We start from the raw sequence: 26,109 nt of genomic DNA, 5'->3' as shown, positions 1-26,109 counted from the left end.
CCTTAAAGTGGTTAAAACAAGACTTCCAACAAAATAAATGATGAATTTCTCACAAATAATTTAGTTGTCAACTTTGAAAAGAAAATTGCTGCGAATTCGAATTCAAATTCAAATTTGAAACTTTATGATTTAAATTTTTTAAAAGAGCGTAAATTACAATTTTAAAAGCTTATTTTTTGTATTTTTGTACTACGCCTATATGTTACCTTACTAATATATATCAATCTTGACACATTTATGAGATTGATAGATGTACTTTGGGAACACTGTGTGATAAAACACTTCGTTCCTACTTTTAATTGTTTTTATCTTTACTTCTTCCCTTTTATCTAAACATAGTACACAAAGAGAACAAGAAAATTATCTTCTCATTACATTTTAGTTGCCCCCCCCTAAAGAAAAATGAATTTCTGAAGTCCAACTCTGGCCTTACATTATGAAACCGGGCCGATCTAATGCCTGATGTCAAAAGCTTTTTTGGGGGCTAGAGGGAGGGATTGATTGTACTACCCCTTTTTGGCCATCACAATTATATATATATACAGGAAAAAGATCAAATAAATACATAAATTATGATGTTCAATTGTCGTCGTTAATAGGCACAGAAAATATGGTTCTAACAAACAGAACATAATATAAGGACGATGACAGAATTCTTGAACCCTGAAAAATTTTGAAAAAGAAAAAAATAAAAATAAAAATGAAAAATTAAGATTACATCTCTATCAACATAAATAACACGGCCCATGATACAAGAATTTCTAGACTTCTTGGACGTCTAACTATGAAGTGTGACAAAGGTTCTGAAAATTTTCTTCACAAAGAAAAAGGCAATCTTCAAAAACATTGTAGTTCAATGACAAAGGCAGGATTCTCAATAACATCAGAAGAGTGCATCTCCCATCTGCAGTAAAAGGAACTTCTGTATCAAATTATATGAAACCAAAGCCCCATATACAAATCCAAAGCAAAATGATACACCAAACAACATGAAAGTGAAAGCAACTAATGACCAAACAAGTGAAAATAATACACAACCAGCTTCACAATTATTCCAGGAAAGTATAATCATAAACCTACGATTCAAAAGATCAAAGTCCCCAAGCCCTAATTCCCCAATTGGAGATAGCTTTGTGCTTTAGTAGCTTGACCTCCAAGGTGGAAACAAAACCAAATAACAGAAGATTAATTTTCTTTCCGGCTCTCATAGGATAAGATGAGTTTAATTGCCACTAGCAAGTGTTATTAGTATCAGGGAGAAAGACCAAAACAGCTGGTGCTTTAGGGCCAGTCCTATATCAAAGTACAAATGCTATGGCATCGACAACTGAAGCTTCAATTTTAACAAACAGGAGTACTGCAAGCCCTGTGCCTAATCAAACAAGAGTACGACATTTTTAAAGCAAGAAAAATACATTATAAGATAGGAATTTTGGAGTCCCAATCCTTTTTCTTTTTTTTTTTGTATTTATGTCGGTCTGGGTAACTAGGATTAGAGTTAGTCAAGTGCTATGATTAATTGTTAACAGAATTCAAAGGTTTTATGTTCCCATATATACCCGAATGACATGTCAAAAGTAGCATGTGTCCTTTGTTGCCATGCAAAGGTGTCAATGCGATGTCTTTTAACCGCCACTTTCTTCCAATTTTTTTTTTTTTTTTTTTTATAAGTAAAAAAATTGCATTAAAAAAGCGTAAGGTGCCTCTAAGTACACGGAAAATATACACAGGAACAACTCAGCTAGCCCACATAATCTAATTTTATTTTTTACATAGTGACTGCCAAAATCACCCATGGAAAGAGAAAAGGAAAGAAAAGCAAAAGGAAAACAACATGGTATTCACAATTCAGTGTCTTTTTGGGCAGATTGAGATAAAAGGCATGAAACACTGCTATTTCATTAGTCGGATGGATGGCTAATTTCCCACCAATAGGTGGAACCACTTCAATTACATCAGAGCTTCTACATGTCTCAGGTTAAGAGAAGATATGGGGGCCTACAAAGCCATAAAACAAAGAAGAAAACAATAACAAGAGCAAAAGCAACAAATGAGAAGGATGGTGTGTAAGGTTAAGTCAGCTTTCTTATTTTACCAATACCATGGAGGAATTGAAATCATGATAAGTGAACTAATATTAGTAGTTCAAAAAAGAAATAGAAGAATGAGTAACATGCAAAAAGAGCAGTGGCATCAAACTACTTGTAAGAAATGCCATTTTTCAAAAATGAAAGTGAATTTTAAGCAAACTTATAAACTAAATGAAAACAGAATGGAAGCAACAAGGTGAGTGATCAACAAGAAAGGAAGCATCATGCATCATACAACCATAAGCAATGGAGAACATATGGTATCAATGACCCAGCACAAGCAAACTGGTAGTTATATATATATATATATATCAGGTTTTCCAGTCTTGGTTCAAAAGTGAATTAAGTAGATCCCCATCTTGAAGTGGTAAGCAAAATAAAGGAGATGATATCCGAGACATTATGCTAGATGTTAATCCCATTCCAAATATTCATGAAAGAACAAGTCTCCTTAACATTAGTTTTGCTCTCTCGTCTCCCTCTCCAATAGTCCCCCCCCCCCCAAGAAAAAAGCCACTGATCTTCGCTGGGGGGAGGCTCTCAAGCCGCCCTCCCCCGGCTCTGTTTTCTCCCATTAGTCTCTTTGGGTTAAGGGGGTTTTTGTTCCTCCCTAGGGCTATCCTTGTAGAGGTTTGAGTCTCCCAACCTCTAGGGTTGTGGAGTTTTTGTCCCCCCCGGTAAAGATCCGGTTGTGGGTGTGTTTCCTCCTAGTCCCTTTTGGGCTATGGAGGTTTTAGGTTTTTGTTTTCTGACAGGAAAGCTTGCTCGTGAGGTGCTGTAAGGGGAGTGGGCCGTCCCGACGTGTCAACGGTGGATTTTGGCTGAGTCTTCATTTTTCACAACTTTTGAGACCAGATCTGTGCTTTTTCACCGTCTTCTGCTTGACACGCACCCTCCAGCCGCTTTCGCCGTCGTCTTCTAGTTCAGGAACCGCTTGCTACAGTGGTGCTAAGGTTCCGTGCTCAGCACGTGGTCACCACGCACCTGGATGTTTTTTCACCTGGGGCCACGCTTGATGACCACGTTCCATTTCCTTTTGCTGTGGCTGGTGGCGATCGTGGGAAGCTGGTGAATGTTGGCTATGGGGCTCTTTCGTAGCGACGCGTGTGCCACACGCGCCGTCACTAGTGGCAGTTTCTCCAGAGGGCAGTTCTGTATGGGTTTTTCATGTTTTGTTTTGTTGCTTTTCAATTGGCAGGTTGCTTTGTGGTTATTAACCTGGTTTTTGCTTTTAGCCCATAATGTGTGACCTACTCCCAAATCAAGAAAAGTTTTATGTTAACGCAGAGACATCATTTTGGTTGGCTAGGTTTTATTTGTAGCAATCTGTCTGTATTAGTCTGAATCTTGTTTTGACTGAGGTTGGGTGCACACCTTTATGGTAGTGGAATATGTACACATTTATTGTGGTGTCTTATGTACACCTATATGGTGGTTATTATGTACCCTTCTTCATGATTAATGAAAGTGTTAACTTTCCTTCAAAAAAAAAAAAAGTCTCCTTAACATCAGAAGAGTAGCACAATCATAAATAAACGCCAATAATAGAGAAGCTGATGAGCTTTTTTAAGGAGTATTATGCATACAGAAAGGTTACAGTACCAGGCATACGGAATTCAGAAAACACAAAAATATGGAGTTCTCTTTTAAAATGATTTTGGTGCAGCATACCTTAGATAGTCTCCTCCCCCCCACTAAAAACAAATATTAAAAAACCAGCAGATGACCTGGTTGTACTCTAGTTGCCCGGATGGACCCGTTTAGCCTTACGACGTGCATTGTTGGTATGAGCATTCCGAGTAGGTTTCTTTGCCTTTTTGCTGCAGAGATCAGGCACATAAAATAATGTCACAAAATTCAACAGTTACTAAAGAAACAAAGTACAAATATGTTTCTAAACCTTGATAAGAAGAAAGAAAGAGCAGAATTAAAAAGAAAAGCTAATTCAGAAACTGACCAGAAAATAGCAGAACCAATTCTAAAGAGAAAGATGATGGGCAGGGCCAACAAAGCAGAAGCCTGTACCATTAGGATCACCAGTAAATCATGTGCTCAGTGTCAATTAATCTAAATAAATAATTAGATTTGAGTTTAAAAAAGAAAAATGTATATGCACAAATCTTACATACCACAAACCACTCCAACTCTTTGGTGGCAAGAGGTCTCGTCAGCTCATGCCTTTTCAGCTTCTCTTGCACAGTGGCTTGAATCTTAACAAAGCACAAGAAAATATTATAATGTGTTACAAACTCTAAGAAAACGACTGTTGATTGTGCAAATGATATTTTATGCGTGAACTGTGTGACATGAATTGATTGTCCAAATGATATTTCATAGGGATGCATAGTATGTTTTCAATGATAGCCTTACCACGTTTTCACAAAGAAGTTACCATATGTTTATAAAGCTTTAAGAAAGGAAATAACAAAATGCTATGCAGTAATAGGTATTATGTAGTATAAACAGTAAAGAAAGCATAAATCGTAATAGGAAACACAAGTACCGCATGTGAAATATTTAAGCATTAGGAGGCAATGCAACACATCGCAAAGGGTGTGGCCTCATTTGGCAATGTCCAAGGCCGTTAGCCCCAAGTAAAGGGGGCTAGGCCTAAAGATTTTCAAAGATAGAGTATATACGGACTGCTCCTTGCTGAAAGGGGATGCGCAGGACACACAACCTAGGCTCTAGGGATTAAATAGAGCACAGAAAAAGGAATACTACAAAGAACAAGATAGAAAACACAGAATATAGACAGTAAAAAATAGTACAAACAATAAAGCAAACAAAAACTAGTAACAGAATTTTATAATATTAAGAAATGTTTTAGTTCGAAGATGGTCATGTTTTTAGTAAAGTGTCATCCGTTGCCGAAAGAAATAAGTCTTAGCAAAGTGATTTTTATGATTTTAGTAAAATGCTATTTGTTTACTAAGGAAATGTTTTCAGAAAATGACGTAACGGTTTCCATAGAGTTTTTTTATTTTTTATTTTTTATTTCTATTTTTAGTTAGGTTCACACATGAATAATTATGAGAACACTTCACTTATGCTCCATTTGTTTTGATGTGAAATGTTTTCCGTTGTAAGATATTTTCAGGGCGTAGAAAACATTTTCCAGCGTTTGGCACGAACGGAAAATCACAGATATTTTTTATATTTTCATTCAATCATATTAACCTATAAAAATCAATTTTTATTCACAATATAAAAATATTAATATAAAATAATTGCTTAGTGATGGTCCGATGGTGGTCCATGAGTATCTCGGTGGTGGTTCAGCAGTTGTCCAAGTGTGGCTCGGTGGTAGTCTAATGGTGGTTTGGGGGGCTCAACGGTGGTCCGGGGGTGGCTCAGTAGTGGTCCGGGAGTGGCTCGGCGATGGTTCGAGGGTGGCTCGGCGATGGTTTGAGAGTGTCTCGATGATGGTCTGAGGGTGACTAGGTGGTGGTTCTAGGGTGGATCGGTGGTGGTCTGGGGGTGACTCGGTGGTGATCCGGGGAGGCTCAGTGATGGTCCGCAGTTGGCTCAGTGATGGTCTAGGGTGACTCGGCAAAGGTCCAAGTGTGGCCTAGAAATGGTCCAGGGGAGGCTCGACGATGGTATGGGGGTGGCTCAGTGATATAGGTAGCTTGGTGATGGTCCAGTGTGGCTTGGCAATAGCCCTGTGGTGGCTCAATGGTGATCCGAGGGTGGCTCAGTGTTGTCCAGGGGTGGCTTGGTGATAGTTCGGGGGTACCTCAATGATGGTACAACAAAGTGGCTCGACGATTGTCCAAGGTGGCTCGACAGTGGTCCGGGAGTAAATCGGTGGTGGTCCGAGAGTGGCTCGGTGGTGGTCCAAGGTGGCTCGACGGCTGATCGGGGGTGGATCGGTGATGGTCGGGGGTGGCTCAGTGGTAGTCCGGGGGTGGCTCGATGATGGTCTGTGGTGATTTGGTGGTGACCCAACAGTGGCCCGGGTTTGTCTTGGTGGTGGTCCAACGATAGACTAGCGGTTTGAGAATGAGAAACTCAAACTCGAAAAATGATTTATGGAATTTAAAAATGTAAATCATTTTCTGAAGCTAAAGAAGCTTTTTTAAAAAAAATATTTTCGGTTTGACTATTATTTTCGGTTGCATCAAACATCGGAAAATAAAAAAACTATTTTTTAGAAAATATTTTTTGCTGAAACAAACGGAGCATTAATCCCTCTGAACTTCCATCACTTTTGCAATTTCCTTTCAAAGTTCAAAAACTCTCAATTTAGTGTATTGAACTTTTAAAAACTTACAATCTCACCCCTCCATTAAATCATAACAAAAGGGTGAGAAATTCTCGAAATACCCTCATTTAAAAAAAAATAATAATAATGTAATTTAAGGGTAACTTTGTAATTTTTGAAGTTTACAGGGGTGTAAGAGTCATTTTACCCTTTGATCGTCTGATTTAACCCCAAACCTTAACGAGTGGGGTGAGATTGCAAAAAAATTGAAAGTACGATACATTAAATTGAGAGTTTAACTTTGAAGGGAGATTGTAAAAGTAATGGAAATTCGGATAAGTTATTGAAGTTTCCCCAATAATTATATAATGCTCATAGTAATTTGCGGTTGATTAGAGTATTAAAGTGTCCCACATCACTAAGATTTCCTTCACCTTGGCACTTTATAAGTCATGGTGTCCCCTCCTCTCTCAAGGCGTCTCATGTATTTGTATGAGTGATGGGAAAACGTTTTAAATTTATCTGTTGTTCTAGTCCAATGGTATGTGTTAATTATGTTTCTGCTGTCAAGTGATAGAATAGCATACTTAAAGGTCAAAAGAGTAAGAGAGTAGCACGCCCAATACTAATTTATAGAATTATTAGTCTAGGGCATTACAGTGTGTTTGTGTGCGCCCTTGTATTTGCCAGAGACAGAAAGGGAGAATGAGAATTTGGGGGTGGAAGGAATGGCATGGATCCCACAAACATCTAGGAGCCAGCAACACCAAACCAGCCCAACCAGGAATTTGAAAGAAATCAAATTTCATTAGAAAGCAAGGGCTCAACCCAAGTTTCCCCAATAATTATTTAATGCTCACAAAAATAATAGGTGATAGAATTAAGATAGTCTCATATGGGCACTAGCAACCTCGCAATGGAGTAATAGGTGATCAACGGACTCCCCAATCTTCTTACACGACCAACCACTATGATACACCACTTCCTCATATTATCTATAGTGAGAATCTTCCCTAACTAGCCAACCAAGCAATGAACGTCACTCTCAATGAAACCTTATTCCGCCATATACTCTTCCAAAGAAATAGCACTGCTTTGGAAGTTTTAGGACATCAAAACCTCCATCCCTTCCCCCCCAACCCCAAAATAGAAAATAGTGAGAGAGAGAGAGAGAGAGAGAGAGAGAGAGAGAGAGTGAGAGAGAGAGAGAGAGAGAGAGAGAGAGAGAAGAAATTAGCATCATAAATATTTAGCATATTATTTTTCTAATTGGTAATTTACATGAACACTTCACCCAAATGAACCCAAAACCTTACCCTCCATCCCATTTCTTTTTTGACAAGGTCGGTCAAATTTTATTATAAAAAAAAAAATTAAAAAAAAAATGAAAAGAAAAAAAAAAAGGCATGTTGCGCCCTTGAGTACACAAAGAATATACAAAATGAACACCTAGAAAGAGGAAAACAAAAAGGAAACAAAGAACCACAAAAACCCAAAACAACACCCATAGCGAAACCCCCACCCTAACTCTTGAGACCCACCACAACTAGTAGAAAACACCCCCAACAACACAGCCCAAAACCTCATAATACTAACATAGCCCTCTTCCCTTTGCCACGACTAGAGCCTTCATAATTAATGGAACAATCCAAGTTTTTGAGTTCCCTTTTGCTTTTAGTGCCATGTTTGGAACGAGTAGTCGAGACCTCTTGACAATGTTCCTTATCAAGGCTTGTCAAAAGACCCAGTAACTGTTTCCCATCACCTCCACAAGAAATTTACAATAAAGGGCCAATCTCCATCGCACATTGCATAATCTCGGATTCCTCTACGTGCTGAACCCCAAACTCCCTCTCGCACTGAACCCCATGTTGATCAAGGACCACCAAATCTGTCAGAGGAAACTGCCCATCGCACATTGCACAATCTCGGATTCCTCTACGTGTTGAACCCCGAACTCCCTCTCATGCTGAACCCCATGCTGATCAAGTACCACCAAATCTGTCAAAGGAGACTGTTCAACCGAACGAGACATGGGGACAAACTAGGCCCATCACTTCCGGAGTAGGCTAGACCGGCTTAGGCACAGCCATGAATCACCACTGAGTAACTCGACCTAAGAAACCCCCTCCGGACAAACCCTTTGTCGATTGAACTCGACTCATTAGGACATGGGCAACCTCCAACGAAGCACAACAGGCAGAGCACTGATCACCGACATAGCCTTAGCGATCAAACTATCATCCACCTTTGATAACCTATTGGCCTTGGATTTACGATTGTAGAACTTCAAGGGCTTCAATACCGAACACTGCCTTGGTGAGATCAATGCATTCTTCAGCAAAAACTCGACTACTGCCAACGAGGCTGGAGTATAATGGAACCACGGGCTTAGCCTAGGCACGTCGTACCAGTCCCAACCTGTCAGATATCTTCAAACGCGAACGACGATAGTAGAACCACCTTCGGCGAAGCAACCAAGATCAAAACAACCTCCGACAAAGCAAAAACAAGGTTAGGAAAGCTCGAGGCCCTACAACCTTCATCCAAACCCAAATAAGACCCGACCTTGGAAAACTGGATCTTGGGCTTGCGTTCAGAGCCATGATTTGTGACTAAACCCAGCCTCTTAGAATTGGGCTTGGGCTTGGGTTTCGGCTTCGGCTTAGGCTTCAAAATAGTGTCCTTTTCAGTTACAACCCAATCTTTAAAGCCTAGCCCAAACAAGTCCAACCCTTCATATACGCATTGTAAGGCCCGCTCCACCTCCCCTTTTAATTGTTCAAGCTTAACCATCCACGCCCAAAACAATCCTAACTTATCACTCTTTCCACCCTGCGCAGCCTCGTCAGTAACTGAAACACCAGAAGGGACAAAAGCAGAAGCAAAACCTCAAGCGTTGCCTTATGCCACACGAATAGGAGAAAAACAGCAGAACCTTGATCTGTGAAATCAGCCTCTAACGCATACTGAGCCTTACCCATCAGTTCAAAGGCTTTAAACTTCTTCCCTTTGCCCAAGGGTAAACTAGGTTTCCCCGCTACAGGAGCCACCTCTGCATACGAAGGTTGATGTCCACCCACGATGAGCTCAAGACCAAAACCACCGAAATCGCAAGAAACCTCCACTCCATCACCCTTGGACAACGGCCCTTCCGGCTCCTGACCCAATAGCAATTGAAGATGGGTTTGCGAACAACCACCATGGCTCTTCCCGAAAAAAGAATCGATTGTGGTCATCAGCTTCCCAATTCCTTGACGAAAATAACGCCTTGTCTAGGTTGGAGCTATGAACCTTATTATTTTGAAAAGGTTGGAGTCCAACGTCCTCCCTTGCTTGCCAACACACCTCTTCCAGCCCTACTTTTCACGACCCTCCGGGACAATAATGAGACCTTTACAACCACCCAGGGCGTACTCCCCAGCTCCAAATAGCGATATGCTTCATTAGCACCTCTCTGAGCAAAGAAGGCCCTATTCCCATCCCTAGAAGACTCGGTGAAAGCTTGATCCTAAACCATAAACACCATCTTCTCCACCACTTTCTTTAACCACTCAACACTATATTTCCCCTCCATCATAACCCTAGAAATCCCTTTTCTTCTCTCAACCAGCCTCAATATTGAACCCCATGCCGGTACGGAGAACTCAAAAAACTTTTGATTCAACGAAGAACCAACAGACGAAATCCATCTACCCCACCCCACCAATAGCTAATAACAAAAATGAAACGAACAAAGACAGGAACCACACCAGACTACACCGAGAACTACATCCCAAAACACCACGGCCTAAGGGTGACGACTCAATGGAGATATAAGGCAGGACGTGCCTCTGTTGAGGGCGAGAGAGAGAGAGAGAGAGAGAGAAAGAGAGATCTAGTATTTCTCTGTCTAGTACTCTTTCTAATTTACCGCCATATTATTTGTATCCGATGTTATTAGTTGAAACAAAGTATACCTTTATGGAGACATTATTGAAAAGGTATAGTACTAGCAACAGTTTCTCTTAAATTTCTCCTACATTTACAGAACAAAACTACATTTTACTTCTTTATTCAAATACACTCCACAATAACTTCCTTTATCCTTTCCCCATACCATTTAAAGATTCTTTCAAATCAATGTTAGGGGAAAGAGAGACAAAAAAGAGGAAAGAAAAAGCCTTTTTTTTTTCTTAATAAAATAAGGATAAGGGAAGCAAAAGTGCTTTCCAAAGCTTTCTCTTGGTTTAGGGATGGGAAGGAGAGTCTGCTGCAGGTGGGATTTTAGGGATTTTCCCTTCATTTATAGAAGGGAATGGGGTTTAGAGAGTCTGCTATTAGTGCTCTTATAAGGAGAGGAAATTTCATTAGAATTAGAGGCTTATTAGCATAGTATTTATAATACCTTCTCCTATCATTCTCCTACAACGTACGTCTAAAGTAGTTCTGCACAAAATCATTCATGAGGGGGATGCTAGTGAGTAGATATAGAACATGTTATCAATAATAAACATCAGGCCCAGGGAATACTTAAGAATTTTTAAGAATACTTCAGCAAATTTGACCTATATAAGCAGTAAACTCTAAACAATAGAAGCTAATTTTACCAAAACTAGCTGAAATGCCCAAAAAAGAAGAAAGAAAGAAAACTTTTATCTTATGTAGAGCACTTTCTTAATCTTATACACTTTCTAAAGTAACTATTTTCCAGAGTTTACCATCAACACTAAAAGGGAAAAAAAATAATGACTGAATGCCATCAGAAAGACAGCAACAAATCTTAAGGAGCATGGATACCTTAATATAAGTGAAGAGCTAAAACAATAAAGGACAGCAGACTGATACTGATACCTGATGATGGTAAGTAGTTGCGGACTTTAGAAACTTCCCATAAGCATTAATTGCTTCCTTTATATAGGGCTTTATAGTCACCCGGACTTGATCAACATGAGGTTTTGTCACAGTAGCAATCTGATCAATGTATGGCTTGCTGACCCTTTTAGCTTCCTGTCACCCATTAAAAAAAAAAAATCAGATTCATGTTAGAACAGATAAACAAGTTGGACACCATGAAATACAATACATACCTGGAAGTAAGGATCAACAAATTCTCGCACTCTGACAACATGTGGAGTAACTGCAATCTTTGATGCCTCATAAACTTCAATACATTTTTTAGTTAGTGACTGGACATGTGGTTCACCATTTGTTTTTACCACAATCCACTGTTCCTTTATAGTCGGGACCCATTTCTTCAAGCGACAAACAGAGAATGAGAAGAATACACACCCAGATTAGTCATTTCTTACCAACAAAAAAAAAAAAAAAATCCCTTTCGAGAAGAGTAAGGGGAAAGCTTGGGATGTGTGTGTGTGTGTGTGTGTGTGTGTGTGAGAGAGAGAGAGAGAGAGAGAGGGGGGGGGGGAGGAAGGGAAAAGGGGGGAAGTGGGAGGGGAAGCAGATCATGTAGCAAATGCTAACAACCCAACACCATTAACTCACTTCATAACTTCTCAAATAACAAACCAAAATGGCTACAACAAATTCAGGTCTCAACTAGAAATACTGGAAGTCACGAAACACACAAAGCACAAAAACAGGTTTATGAAAAGACAGCTTACAGTTTTAATTGTTTCTATGTGAGGTTCAGCCCATTTTCCAGCTTGTGCCTTTTTCTCCACAGCCTGGAACAAATTTGAAACATTGGGTTGACATAATATGCGCATTCAATACAAAATCAAACTAGTAACACCAACTCCAAAACAAAATAGTGACACCCATTACATAGTCAAAACAGTGTGCCACATTTAACAAGAAGACTAATAAATAACCACATAGCAACCAGGATAAAAAATACCATCTGAATCAGCAAATCTATGGCTGGTTTCCCATGCTCATTCCAATATGTCTCCATGAAGGACTGCAAGAAGTTTTGCTTTCAGCGCTCATATGAAGAATCCTAATTGTGCAAAACACAACTGCACTAAGTTTACCTGGCAACGGACAAAATGTACAGCAAGCCAAGGTGGAAGCCATGCACCATGAACCTGACACAATTTTTATTAGTTTTGCAATCAAATTCCAGATTTAACTCCGTTCATAGTATACAAAATATCAGAGAAGACAACAGCTGCAACCATGCAAGATATCATGCATTGATGAGCTTCTGGTAATGTCAGATAGAATTACGTTACACCACTCACAGAACATTGCCTGAATGCCTAAACCATGTACACCACAAGTCCATATAATCGTAACAGCATATAAGCTTTAAACTCTTGTGGGTAAATATAAGTGGTAACCTCTGACAATGAAGTCCAAGATAAGTTCCAGTTGTGCCATCATGTGGCGTATTCAAATTTTCTATGACCTTATTAGATGTTTTTTTAATGCACATGTGCTCAAGTTTCACATATATTTGGATACACTATAAATTAATTTCCAATACTGACTTATGCTTCTGAGCCCTTCAATATCATATAGCCTAAAAATCTGAATCAAACAGATTCTTCCATAGAATTAGATCCCAGACAAGTGACTTAAACTAATCCTAAGGTTCCAAGAATGAAAGCCTTGCTAAAACTATAAGTATTATGATGGCATTTCCCAAATTTTCTGGCTGGGAGATATTTTAAACAGATTCAGTCCATCCCCCTAAAACTTAGTGAAAAACAGTATTTAAAGCAAGAGGTCAAGTACAGAAGTGACAAGCATGCCCTAAAACTTTCTGAGTGCATTATACAAGTAGCCTACAGGGAGGTAGAGAGCATCACAAACTAAGTTTAATTCTTACCTCCATTAACTCTTTAGCTTTTGAAGTGACCTCAGACTTTGCCTTAATCATTTTTTCCTAACAAGATTCCAAAAAGAAAACTGTACATAAGAACCATCATCAAGAATCTGAAATAATATGAGCTTTATCAGAATTAACTTAGATACCTCAGCAACTTTAAGATCCCGTTCAATTTTACGAATTTTTGTCTTCTGTTCATCATTAACCTTTAGGAGCTGGAAAGAAAGAAAGAAAGAAAAGGAAAGGGAAAAAATAAAAAATAAATAAATAAAAATAAAAAAAACAATCATTTTCTGGGCAGATCTATACCATATTCTTGCATGACATTGTCAATAATTTTTTCTTTTCTTTTTTTCTTTTTCTTTTTTTATGAATAACATTATCAAGAAAAATATTGAACTGCATAAAACTGGAATCAAAAAGGAATATGTAACATTATATACGGTTACTTGAACAGAACAAAAATTAAAAACCAAAATAATGCACTAAACCAATTTCAAGCGCAGGGAACCTCCCAAATTTGCTTATAACTTCAATACCAACAAACAAAAAGTGTACTTCCAACAGAAAGTATGCTTCCTCACAAATAATTATCAAATAGTCACTCCTGCCTTAAGACATGAATATACATCCTCTCAGAATATGACCTTTACCCCCATATAATTGTAAAAATATCCACTAGTACAGCCACCAAAAACAATAACGCTGCGTTTGTTTTGGCATAAATCGTCTTTTCGAAAATATTTTTCTTATTTTCCGGTGTTTGGTGCATATAGAAAATAAGGTCAACAGAAAATGATTTTTGGGTCAACAGCAAATTTTCCATTGTAGGTAGGGCTGGAAAAACGGGTTTGGGTTGACCTGCCAAACTGTTAAGGTCAACCCAAACCCGACACGTTTAGCTAAACGGGTCAAACGATTAAACCTGAACATGACGCGCTAATTTGCCGGGTAACCCAACAAACCCGTTTAGCTAACAGGTCGCTTCGGGTTGGCACAACCCGCCTAACCCGATCCCCCTTTTTTTTAAAGCATGAAGAAAAATCTAGGATAACCAAAAATGGGAATCCCGATGCCTCTTTAGATTCCGGTCCAAATGCAACAATTTCAAGAGATTCCAGTCCAAATGCAGCAGTGCTCAGCTTCATATAATTTCAAGTATCCTCGAATAGGTTACTTTACAAATACGGAACAAGTTTCAGAGGATTTTCATTTTCCGTTAACAGCTAGAAGGATAACACATTTGGCTTCAGCAGCACATGGAAGATCGCTGTGATTTCAAGAGACTCCAGTCGAAATGCAGCAGTTTTCAACTTCAATTAATTTTAGTACGCCTCAAGCAGGTTACTCAATGAATGTGGAACAAGTTTTAGAGGATGTGCAGTTGCCGTTAAAAATCAGTGCTAGAAATGAATGCTTTGTATGATTGATGGGCGCTTGAAAAATCCAACAAAAATATTTGGTAGAAATATGATTGGTTAAAGCTACAAAAATATGATTGATTCGGTGCTAGGTTTTTAGTTTTTAAAAACGGGTTTGCGGGTTAATTCGTTTAACACATTTATTAAACGGGTAATAAACGGGTTGATCCATTTATGACCCGAACCCGTTTAACCTAAACTCAAACCCTATAACTTTGTGTCGTGTTTGTGTTGGATTCGCAGGTCATATCAAAAATTGACAGCCCTAACTATAGGGGAGGGAGGAGGGAGAGATGGCTTATGCCTCTCAAGAAACGTAGATTCTTTTTTGATAAGTAAAATTTTATAGAAAAGAAAGCGTACGGCGCCCCTACGTACACATGAAGTATACACAGGAGAGCCAAAGCTGACCCGAACAAAAACCCAACAAAAAGACCCCAAGACAAAACCTAAAAACCGAAATAACACCCAAAAGACAACCTACAAAAGAACCCAAGCAACGCACCCAAAAAAAAACCAAGAAAAACCTAAAAACTGAAAAAGCACCAGCGAACAACCCACAAGAACCCCCAAGGTATACAACCCTACGACCTAATGGCCTTGTCTTTCCTACACCTCGAAGAAGCTTTAATGTCTCCGTAATTGACGAAACTTTGTAGATTCCGAAGCTCCCTCTTACTTTCGTGTTTCTTGCGCTCTATCATCTTGCCCCAGATTTCAATGAGCCTCTGTCTCTGTTCCTCAGTCACCCCCGGATACATCTCAGAGATTCTCCCCCAAAGCTCTGCCTCCTCCTTCCAAGCCTCCTTCTCCCAATTCTGGTCGCAAACAAAAGGAGGATCCTTCACCTCTGGAGGCTCTAAAACCTTCTTCAAAGGGAGCTCCCTCTCCGGGGAGCCAAACAAGGTTTTGGCTTTTTTGGAAGCCATGAAAGGTCCTCCCTTTTCCGGCCCTAGTCCTAGGGTGGAGCTATCTTCTGAACCTCCAATAAAGCAGACTCCTTCGCATAATCCATTTCAACAGTTGGGTGTAGACAACAGAGAGGGAGACGGTCATGCTGAAGCCATTCCTTCAACCGATGAGGAAGGGGCTAGGGTGGTTCAGAGAAAGAAGAAGACACTGCTCTCTCTCTTGTGGGTATGGAAGGGTAAATTCAAGAAGGTTTTAGGGGAATTGGACCAGACCATAGCTTCATTTTGGGCTAGCCTAGTAAGGTTGGGGATGCAGTCTGGGCTGGGTCGCGCACGCAAGCTTGTTACCATCCACAAGCCTTGCCAGATTGTTTCCAAATAGACTTGTAAGCCTAGTCCCAACTTCAGGGATGGGTCTGACCCGAATGGGTATTAGCCGAAGGAGTTGTCGAAGGAGTCACCAGAGCTTTCAGATTAGGTTTTCGAGAATACTAGATACGTCGTCAGATGATCTGACGGAGGTGTCGATGGAGCCATCTCGTCAGCAGGTTTCATCCAAACAATGCCGAAATCTCAAGACTCGGTCTTTCCTTCCATAGTGACAGCGAGACTCAGTTATGCAAGGATACACAAACCAGCTATAAGTACTTTCCGACGAGGCTTTCTTAATTCTCGGCAGCTAGTAGTTACGGGTAAAGCTCTGTCCACTCGAATGTTTCTGGGTTGGTTTTGAAAGATACGAACCCAGGCAAGATTATAGATATGGCTTCGTCTCCATCCGTAGCTAGGACTTCTAACACAGTGCAAGCAAACGATGTGTGTGTCCCTCGGAAGGTAAAGGGTAAATGGGAGATTCAAAACTTGGAGTGCTCCATCAACTATGATACAAAGGGTGCATCCAATAGGCAGGGGAAGGGCAAATTTCAAGTTGTATAACGTTGAGGGCTTTGGGGGTTTTTTTGGGGCTTTGTTGTTTCGTGGGGTTTGGGTTTGAAGGTTTGTGGGTCTTGGGTTGGGGTGTTTGGGTTTTCTTGTTTTGGAGCCTTTTGTGTATACTGCTTGTATATTCAGGCGCGCCTTTCGCTTTTAATAAATTATTATTCATCAAAATATATATATATATATATATATATATATATATATATATATATATATATATATATATATATATATACAAGACTATTGGTACAACAAAAAATAAGAAGCAAAGAAAAAAGCAACTTATACAAAAATAAACTCTTCAAACATTTTGAAGAAAAGCCACATGTAATTTTTTCAAAAATCAAATCAAAGAGAAAGGAAAAAAAAAAAAATTTGAACAAGAGAGGAAAAAAAATTTCCCCAAGTATCAAGAGCGTCTAAGAGAAAGAACCAATTCAATATAATTAGTAGAGAAGTATCCTCCTAAACATTAGTTCCACAAATCTTTGAATGCTACATATAAGCTTATTAAACAGTGGTGGGATTCTTATCGTTTTTATGGCACCCCCTGTTTTATCCTTGCTAGCAAATTAAAACAGTTAAAGGTTGACTTGATTCACTGGAACAAAGAGGTCTTTGGGAATATCGAAGATCAGAAAAAGGCCTTATTGGAATAAATTCAATCTCTTGATGGTTTTGAAGAGGATAGAGAGCTGGCAACAGAGGAGAGAGTTAGGAAGGAAAAGGCCAAAAATGATTTGGCAGAAGTGGCCCCTATGCAAGAAATCAGTTGGAGACAGAAATCTAGGGCTATTTGGCTTAAAGAAGGAGACAATCACACAGGGTTCTTTCATTTTCTTGCTAATTCTAATAGAAGACACAACTTTATCTATAGCTTGTGCATCGATGGAAATGTCACTTCCGAGATAGAGTTGATCAAAGAATCTATCACCCAATATTACTCAACCCTCCTAACCGAATCAGCTACTTGGCGTCCTTCTTTAGATGGTTTGGCGTTCCCTTGTTTAGATTCTTCCGAAGCGGTTTGGCTGGAGAGACCATTTCAAGAGGAGGAGATTTACCAAACCTTGTTGAGTATGGAGGTAGACAAAGCCCCGGGTCCAGATGGCTTCTCCATTGCTTTCTTTCGTTCTTGTTGGTCCATCGTGAAGGCTGATCTTATGAATTTCTTTCATAATTTCCATGAGCATGAGAGGTTTGTGAAGAGTCTTAATGCCACTTTCATTTCCCTCATTCCAAAGAGGCTTGGTCAATTGGAGGTAAGGGACTTTAGACCTATCAGTCTGATAGGGAGTGTTTACAAAATCCTGGCTAAAGTTCTAGCGAATAGATTGCAGCCTATAGTGGGAAACCTTATTTCCAATAGCCAAAATGCTTTCATTGGGGGGCGTCAGATTCTAGACTCTATTCTTATAACCAATGAATGTCTAGACAGTAGATTGAGATCAGGAATTCTTGGGGTTTTATGCAAACTTGACCTGGAAAAAGCTTTTGATCATGTTAATTGGGGCTTCTTTTCTATATTCTAAGGTGTATGGGCTTTGGCCCTAAATGGAGGAAGTGGATTTCAGCATGTATTTCCACGGCTCGCTTCTCGATCCTGATCAACGGCAACCCGCATGGCTTCTTTGGTAGTTCGAGGGGTCTTCGCCAAGGGGATCCTTTATCTCCGCTTCTCTTTGTTTTAGTCATGGATGCCTTCAGTAGGATGCCTTCTAGAGCAATGGAGGGGAGCTTTCTTTCAGGCTTCCAAGTTGACAATCGCAACAACTCCCCCTTGGAGATTTCACATCTATTGTTCGCAGATGACACTCTTATTATGTGTGATGCTGACATGGATCAAATTCATAATTTGGACCACATTCTTCTGTGCTTTGAGGCCATCTCGGGTTTAAAGGTTAACCTTCAAAAATCCAAGTTAGTTGTAGTGGGGGAGGTCCCATTCATTGAGGGGCTGGCAAACATCCTCGGTTGTAATATCTCTTTTCTTCCGTTGCGTTACTTGGGTCTTCCTCTTCCTGCTCCCTTCAAATCTTTAGCCATTTGGGATGGGGTAATTGAGAAAATAGAAAAAAGGCTAGCGAGTTGGCAGAAGATTTACTTGTCCAAGGGAGGACACCTTACTCTCATCAAGAGTACGCTTTCCAGTATTCCCACTTATTTTCTTTCTCTCTTCCCTCTACCAGCTGGCATAGCTAAAAGACTTGAGCGTTTTCAGAGAGATTTTCTGTGGGATAGTCCAGGCAGGGAACACATTTTACATTTGGTAAACTAAAAGATTGTTTGCTCCCCAATTGCGAGAGGGGACTTAGGCATCAAAAACCTTACTCTATTTAACAAAGCTCTGCTCGGTAAATGGCTTTGGAGGTTCGGGAATGAACTAGATTATTTATGGAGGCAGATGATTGTTTCAAAGTACGGGATCCAGAGAGGGGGCTGGTGCTCTAAGGAAGCACGAGGTTCTTATGGGGTTAGTCTCTGGAGGTATATTAGGAAAAATTGGGGAGCTTTTTCCAATTATATTTCCTTTAAAGTTGGGGATGGCCTTCACATCCGTTTCTAGAATGATAATTTTTTTTTTATAAGTAAGAAGACTTTATTAATGAAAGCGTAAGGCGCCCCTAAGTACACAGACAGTATACATAGGAAAGACCAAAGCTAACCCACAAAAGCACAAAAAAAAAAAAAAAAAAAAAAAAAAAAAAAAAAAAACCCAATAAGAATAACACAACCCATCACCCACCACCCACCAAGAAACCCAACTAAGAACAATACAACCCTCCCCAAAAGCCCTTCCAAGGCCCAATCCAAGGGAGAACCATCCCAAAAATCGTCTTCCTCCTCCTCCCAAACTACCATCTCCCCATTATGATCAAAGCCGATAGGCCAACTCTGAGATTGGGAGAAACCATTTCCCTCAACGGAACAAGGAAAGATGCAGCCTCTCGGAGGAGAGGAAGGACCAACCTCCCCAACGTCCATGACCTCCCGCGTCAAAACGAGAGGGACAGAAACAATCGGGGGAAGATTGAGGAAACCCTTCCTAAAAAGCCCCTGTATAGCAGGAGGCTGATTCTTCTTTTTCTTCACATGACACTCTCCACCCTTTACCTTAAAAGGAATAGGTTCTGCGGACAGCTTTGAGGCTACCAAAGAGTCAAATAGCAACCCATCATTCCATACCACAGTCTGCCCTGCCCTGATCTCCCTAACTCTCCTGTAGTAATGCTTAAAAGGCTGCAACAAGGGGGAGGAGGAAGAACGAAGCTTCTTCCCCAGCTCAGAGGCTCCTGAGAGAGAAGGAAAAACAGAGAGCTCTTCACCACTCAAAGACCCAGACAGCGCCAGAGGACCAACTAAAGTCGCCGGCGACGGCAAATCCGCAGTCGGCAGAGGAGGGAAGACAAACGGAGTAGCCGACTCAACCATAGACGACCCACCCCCAGAAACAGTCTCCGCTCAACAGGTCCCCACTGGGAACCACCATCTCCGACAAAGCGAGATCGCACAACCCAAAAGAAGCCACCGAAGTCATCTCCGGCAACCACGACCGTGAAGAACTAGGTTTTGGCATGAAGCAACCCAAGCGCAAACCTTTTCGACTCAGTCCAATCCTTGCAAGCCGGTCCAGTAGCTTCTTAACAACCCGGCCCAAAGCCAAGTTGAAACCTATGACCCGCTTACTCCACGTGCGCAACTTTGAAATTTCAAATTTCAAACTCGCACGTGGAAGAACAAACTTACCCAGCGGACGGCGAAGCTGGTCCTTACCCAACGAATCGAAAGGCTCCAAGGTAGAACAGTCCAATGCTGACCTCACATCTGCATCTAACACCCTCACCGTCAGAAGAAAGTCAAGCTCACAGTGATCCACTGGCACGACCTTACTCCCGGAACAATGACCCCCCATGACAGGCACCTTCTTCACAACAGCGACCGAGCCTGTCTTCACCACCTCCACAAAGGAGGGCCCCTTCGAGAAAGGAACCAAACCCTGCCAAACCTCAACTTCCTTCCCCTTATTCTCCACCAGCTTATGCAAGGACCCAATCCCCCCGCCCACAGAAGCAGAGAAGGAGACAGCGGTCTTCCTCAGCTCGTCGGAGAATTTGATCCAACCCCACCCTCCACGTCCCTCAGGAATCAGTATAAACCCTTTCCAACCACCCATCCCGAAAGAAGCTGCCTCCATGAAACAGCCGGCTTGGTTACACCCTCTTCGAGCGATCAGGACTCTCAATCCTTCCCTGAAGGATTTGACGAAAGCTTGATCTTCCGGAAAACCCACAAGTGATTCCAACGTCGAAGCCAACCACTCAGAGCATGAAGGACTAATGAAAATTTTGCCGGAGAAACTTTTTCTCTTCTCCCCCACCCTCATCGTCGACGCCCCATCCAAAACCGAGAAGACAAAAGTCTTCGACTCCACGAAAAAACTAACCTCCATCTCAAATAACACCCGGAACCCAAACGGCCGACCCAGAGAACGATCACATTTTCGTCGGAGAGGAGCCACACAGTCACAGAACCCACCGGTTGACGCCCCTACGCGCACAACAAGCGCAACCCACAAACACCTGACGCTCAAGAAACTATCCCCCAACCACTGAGATCTACACCCAACAGAAGAAAACCCCAAAACTAAAAGACCCAAGCGAAGAAGAAAAACTAAGAGAACCTAGGCCGGATAGTGCTCTAAAGTGTTATTTTCCTTAATTTTTTGCCTTAGCTCACAACAAGGAGGCTTTGGTTTCAGAGTACATAAATCGCTCCAATCCGCACACCTTTTGGAATTTTAATTCCTTGCGAGATGTTCATGATTGGGAAATTGAATCTCTAGATTCTTTTCACTCTTTTATACTCCATGAACCCACATTCGAGAGCTAAGGATAGCATGGTGTAGACTCCTACAAGTCGGCATAGTTTTGCGGTTAAAAGCTACTACACTATTTTATCTTCTCTTAACAGTGAAGAGCCTGGTTCATTCCCCTGGAAAAGCATTTGGAAGGTGAAGGCCCTTCTGCGCATTACTTTCTTCTTATGGGCCACAGCTCTGGGTAGAATCCTCACGGTGGACAATCTTAGAAGACGAGAGTTTCAGCTGATTAATCGATGTTGCCTTTGTAAGAAGGATGAGGAAACTATTAATCATCTTCTCCTCCATTGTGAGTTCTCTGTAGTTATCTGGCACCTAGTGCTTATCAATTTTGGGGTCTCTTAGGTCACTCCTGGTAACGTGCCACAACTGCTCCATTGTTGGAAATTCCTTGGGCATGGACATCCTAGAGAAGCTATCTGGAAAGTTATTCCAGCCCTCTTAATGTGGAGCATTTGGAGAGAAAGAAACCGTCGGATCTTTGAGGATAGTGAGTCCAGTGTGCTTCTTCTTAAATCCTCCTTCTTGAGATCTCTCCTGGATTGGGCCCTTACTCATGTTCCTACCTTCTCTTCAAGGAATTTGATAGATCTGATTTGTTTTCTAGATTGTAACAATACCTAGTTCTTGGTGCTCATTGTATAGCAGCTAACTCTTTGATGCTCTTGTTTTCTTGTATACTCTTTGTGTACGAGGATTTTTCTCTTTTTTCAATAAAACTTATTATTATTCATAAAAAAAAATAATAATAAAATAAAATAAAATAAAATAAAATAATAATAATAATAATAATAAGCTTATTAAGGGTTAAGGCTCACTCCTTGTGAGTCCTGGGTTTGAGGGTCTTTTGGGTTTCTTCTCGTGGGGAGTTTTTTGTGGGCTCTTTTGTTTGTTCCTATGTACGTAGGAGTGTCTTACGCTCTTTTCTATAAAATTTATTACTTGTCAAAAAAAAAAGGGTTAAGGCTCACTTTAGTTTCTAGGTGGTACCAATATCGCTATTTGAAATGACAATTTAAAGGCTTTAGTTTCTATGTGGGAACAATATAGCTATTTGATATGACAACGAAAACTCATAAAGGACACCATTTATGTTTAGTTTTAGACTTGAACTACATAAACAAAATTGTATCAACATAGTTCCTAGATGTTGAAGCACAAAACTCCTTAAATACTGTAAATGAAATGCACTCTCTCACCAAGCACAAGCTAAAAAGGAATTGTATTTTTTGCAATGTCGTAAGTAGTGTCAAAGCAACGACGCAGTCATTCCGAGGTTGGTGATGTGGAAGTGTATAACACTAAAGATCGCCTCTACCTGCAGGTTAACCTTTTGGGTCAAATGTCCTTTTGTTGTGGCATCAGAGCCGGTGCTGGGTTTTGAAACTCGGGTAAGGTAAGTAGTGTAAAAACAACGACGCGGTAGTTCCAAGATTGGTGATGTGGAATTGTATCACACTAAAGATCACCTCGATCTGGCTGGTTAACCTTTTGGGTCAGATGATCCTTTGGTTGTGTTTAGTTTATACTTGAATTCCATGAACAAAATTGCATCAACACAGTTCCTAGATGTTGAGGCACAAAACCCCTTAAATACTGTAAATGAAATGCACACTTTCAACAAGCACAAGCTAAAAAGGGTTTTTTGTAATGTCGTAAGCTAATGACAAACTGTATTTCAAGGAAATGGAAAATAGGGGAAGGCAGGGAAACATAACAATAACATATTAGGCCTTCATTAAAAAAAAATTCCAGCCATATAAATAACTTACATTCTCTAATTTCAAACTCAACTCCTGTACTTTCTTCTCAGCTTCATTTACCCGGGCTTCCAAGGCCTTCTTCTCCTTATTTTGCGTTTCTAGTTCCCTTTTAAGTTTGTCAACCTATATGGAAGATGAGAAACTATAAATAATCAATTATTTTGAACAGAGTAAATTGTTTGCTCTGGATATCTAACCTGCTTCTCTAAGTCACCAGCACGTGCATGAGCCTTTCCGACCTGCTCCTCAGCATCTAACGACCCTTTTTTCTGAAAAAAGAAATAAATATATTTAAACTTCTGTTAATACAGACCTCATAAAAGTAGGTATTTCTGTTCCTTGCTTTTCAAATTTTTCCCTCAAAAGAAAAATGAAAAATGTAATTATAAGGAAAACCATGCTGTGAATGCTCCCTTCAACTTATAGCATGAATTCGCAATACTTAAGAACAATGATATCCAAAAATGTGGTTGACAATGCATGCATGTTTGTAAGAAGAAATTAAGCAAGTATAGCGGTCTCTCAGTATAGAACCATAATAACTACTAATTTCATCTAAATGAGAAGAAGTGAAATATGATTATAAAAAATAAAAAATAAAAATTGGATTAAGCTATTGGTCTAGCAGAGTCTAATGCTAATGCCTCACCTGGAGTGATGTGATCTCAGTTTGCAAGGAAGCAATGCTATTTGACTTGTCTTGAATGATTTTTTCCTTTTCTGCTACAACCTCTTCCTTTGCTTTCAATTCTTTGGATTTCTCATCGACGTGGGACTCTTCAATAACAGATAGAGAGAGAGGGTGTCAGCCAACATTCACAAAATCCAGTTCTGTTTGTTAAAGTTTAATCCAGTTCCATTTGTTAAAGTTCCCTCCTATAAACAATTACAACACTCTTTTTGATGATGATGCCGATGCTGATGACACTTGACACAACTCAACTAAGCCTTAATCCCAAATAATAGGCACGCTACATAGATCCTTTTACGCCACTCATCCATATCAACAACTTATTTAAGGGAAAAACAAAGATCTTGGATAATATTAAGATGATTCCCTCTCAAATTAATACACCAAAGAGACAAGACTAATTTTCACCATGCATTGTAACCTTTGACTTAGGCTACTGTCTCTTTGCCATTGTTACTCAGATTAATATGATCTTAGCCACTCTCTCACAAGTCGTATCACTGTTCCATTGTGCTCTAGTTTGATGCATAGAAAAAATGTAACAAAATACGAGAAAACCTAAAATTTGACTCCTGAAAAAAAAAAAAATATATATATATATATATATATATATCCCACAACTCACATCTTCTACAATGCCAAGCTTTTCAAGATTTTATCATGGAAATTAAACGAACCATATTTTCTAAAAGAAATCCTAGACTCTTCGTAAACTAAAGCAAGTTTCCCTCAAATTCACCGGTAAGCAATAAACTAAACCAATTTTCCTCAAATTCAAGGAACTTGTCATATAAAAATCAACATCCAAATAAATGTTTAAAAAATAAATAAATAAATAAATAAAATAAAAAAGGATCTATTGAGTGAAACCCTCTGGATTTCTTTTCTCTTTCTAAGTCATCTCAGCAACCAAACACAACCGAAGAAATCAAAAAGAGAAACTGTAAAGGAAGCCACTAACACTAAGGTTTGTAAACAACGAAGAAAGAAACTAACCAAGGGTTTGGATCTTGGACTTGAGCTGGTCCAGTTCGATCTTCAAAGCGGACGAATCAGCATAGCCATCCGATCCGACAACCTTGACGCTCTCCTCTTCATTGTCTGATAGCTCTCCTCCGATTGAAACATCAGCCCTAATGTGCGTGAAAATTAGGGCTAGAAAGATTGAATAAATCACGAGCTTCGAGGCCGACATGGCATGCAATCACAGGCAACTAAACTCACGGACAGTAAGACGGAGAGGGAGTTCTTAGTCTCGTCGTTTCAGTTCTCGCAACTATGCGGGTAAAATATCATCGTGAGCAAAGGAATAGAGATTTTTTCAATTCCCATTCTTTTTCCAAAATAAAAAATAAATGGGAGGGGGTTTCGGGCTGTCGATCTAGCGTGCACGTGGCACGTGTCGATTTAGATGGCATCTGACGGTTGGGAGTTTGTAAAATGTGGCACGTGGCAGTTGTATGAGGAAGACGGGCATTAAGCGTGTTTCGGTTGGGAGCGGTCAACGAAACAAGGTAGGTGGGTTAGTAGCCGCCTAATAAGGTCTGGAAATAAAGGCCAATAAATTGTTTAGCACTTTTTTCTTTTTTTAACAATTTTCTTTAAATAATTTGAAACACAAAAGATAAATCTTACCAAAAAGTACTTTAAACCTTTAGATCGTATCAAAATACATTTTTAAGTAAAAAAAAAAACACATTTTAAAACATTATCAAACATATCTGTGGCCTTTTTTGCTTGGTATAGCAAGTGGGTTTTTTATTTATGCCAATTTACTTTTATTTCTATTACTAATTAAAAAAAAAAAAAAAAAAAAAGGTGCAGAAATAGGAACGTTTAAAGTTGAGGGGACCCAACTTGAAATTTTTTTAAAAAAAAGGAAAGTGTATACCACCTAATTAATAATGTCATTTTTCAAACTTTTAATTTGGACAATATCTCTCTCAAATTATAAAAAATTATCAATGTTTCCTACAATTTTGAAAATACCTTTAATAAAATAATACAAACTTTTATTAAAAAAAAAAAACTTAAGCTAAAACTAAAAATTAAAAAATAAATACATAAAACAAAGGGTGGTTTTCATTTTTTTTAAGAAATAAAAAGAAAAAATCATTTTCTTTTAAATAAAAAATTTCTTTAAGAAAATTGAATTTATAAGGGTATTTTTTCGTTTTATTGAAAAAATTGAAGGTCATTTTTTTTATCTTTTTGCTGGCCTTAGGGGACATTGACAATATTTTTGAAGTTTGGAGGGATATTAGCACAATTGAAAATTTAAGAGAACATTGTCAATTTTGTGATAGTTTGAGAGAAATATGTGGACTTTTCCCTACATATTTCATGGTTAGGACATAAAGTCAATATACATAACGTTAATGTTGACACTTTTTTTTAAAAAAAAATATATCAAATTAAATGCATCAACTTCAA

General features: G+C 39.5%; 1 protein-coding gene across 3 annotated transcripts; it reads right to left on the bottom strand.

Moving 5' to 3' along the window:
* Positions 1 to 540: 540 nt before the first annotated feature.
* LOC133870513 (uncharacterized) lies at positions 541 to 25,004 on the bottom strand. 3 transcript variants are annotated; one of them, XR_009900748.1, is made up of 15 exons: positions 24,673 to 25,004; positions 23,635 to 23,762; positions 23,183 to 23,254; positions 22,995 to 23,108; positions 13,219 to 13,287; positions 13,073 to 13,129; positions 12,273 to 12,326; positions 12,137 to 12,199; positions 11,901 to 11,963; positions 11,367 to 11,531; positions 11,131 to 11,286; positions 4,220 to 4,300; positions 4,048 to 4,109; positions 3,762 to 3,910; positions 541 to 904 (listed from the first exon to the last, which is right to left on the bottom strand). XR_009900748.1 is itself a non-coding variant. In XM_062307674.1 (15 exons), the coding sequence occupies exons 1-14, from the start codon at positions 24,869 to 24,871 to the stop codon at positions 3,829 to 3,831; spliced, it is 1,365 nt and encodes a 454-aa protein (XP_062163658.1). In that variant the 5' UTR covers positions 24,872 to 25,004; the 3' UTR covers positions 541 to 904; positions 3,818 to 3,828. The 3 variants fall into 3 exon arrangements, 1 of the variants encoding a protein (XP_062163658.1); XM_062307674.1 differs by having other exon boundaries at positions 3,818 to 3,910; XR_009900749.1 differs by lacking the exons at positions 13,073 to 13,129; positions 13,219 to 13,287.
* Between the last annotated feature and the right edge of the window lie 1,105 nt (positions 25,005 to 26,109).

The sequence above is a fragment of the Alnus glutinosa genome, chromosome 6, assembly GCF_958979055.1.
Source record: "Alnus glutinosa chromosome 6, dhAlnGlut1.1, whole genome shotgun sequence".
NCBI classification, from domain to species: Eukaryota; Viridiplantae; Streptophyta; class Magnoliopsida; order Fagales; family Betulaceae; genus Alnus; species Alnus glutinosa.
This window is presented reverse-complemented; position numbering and strand designations above follow the sequence as displayed.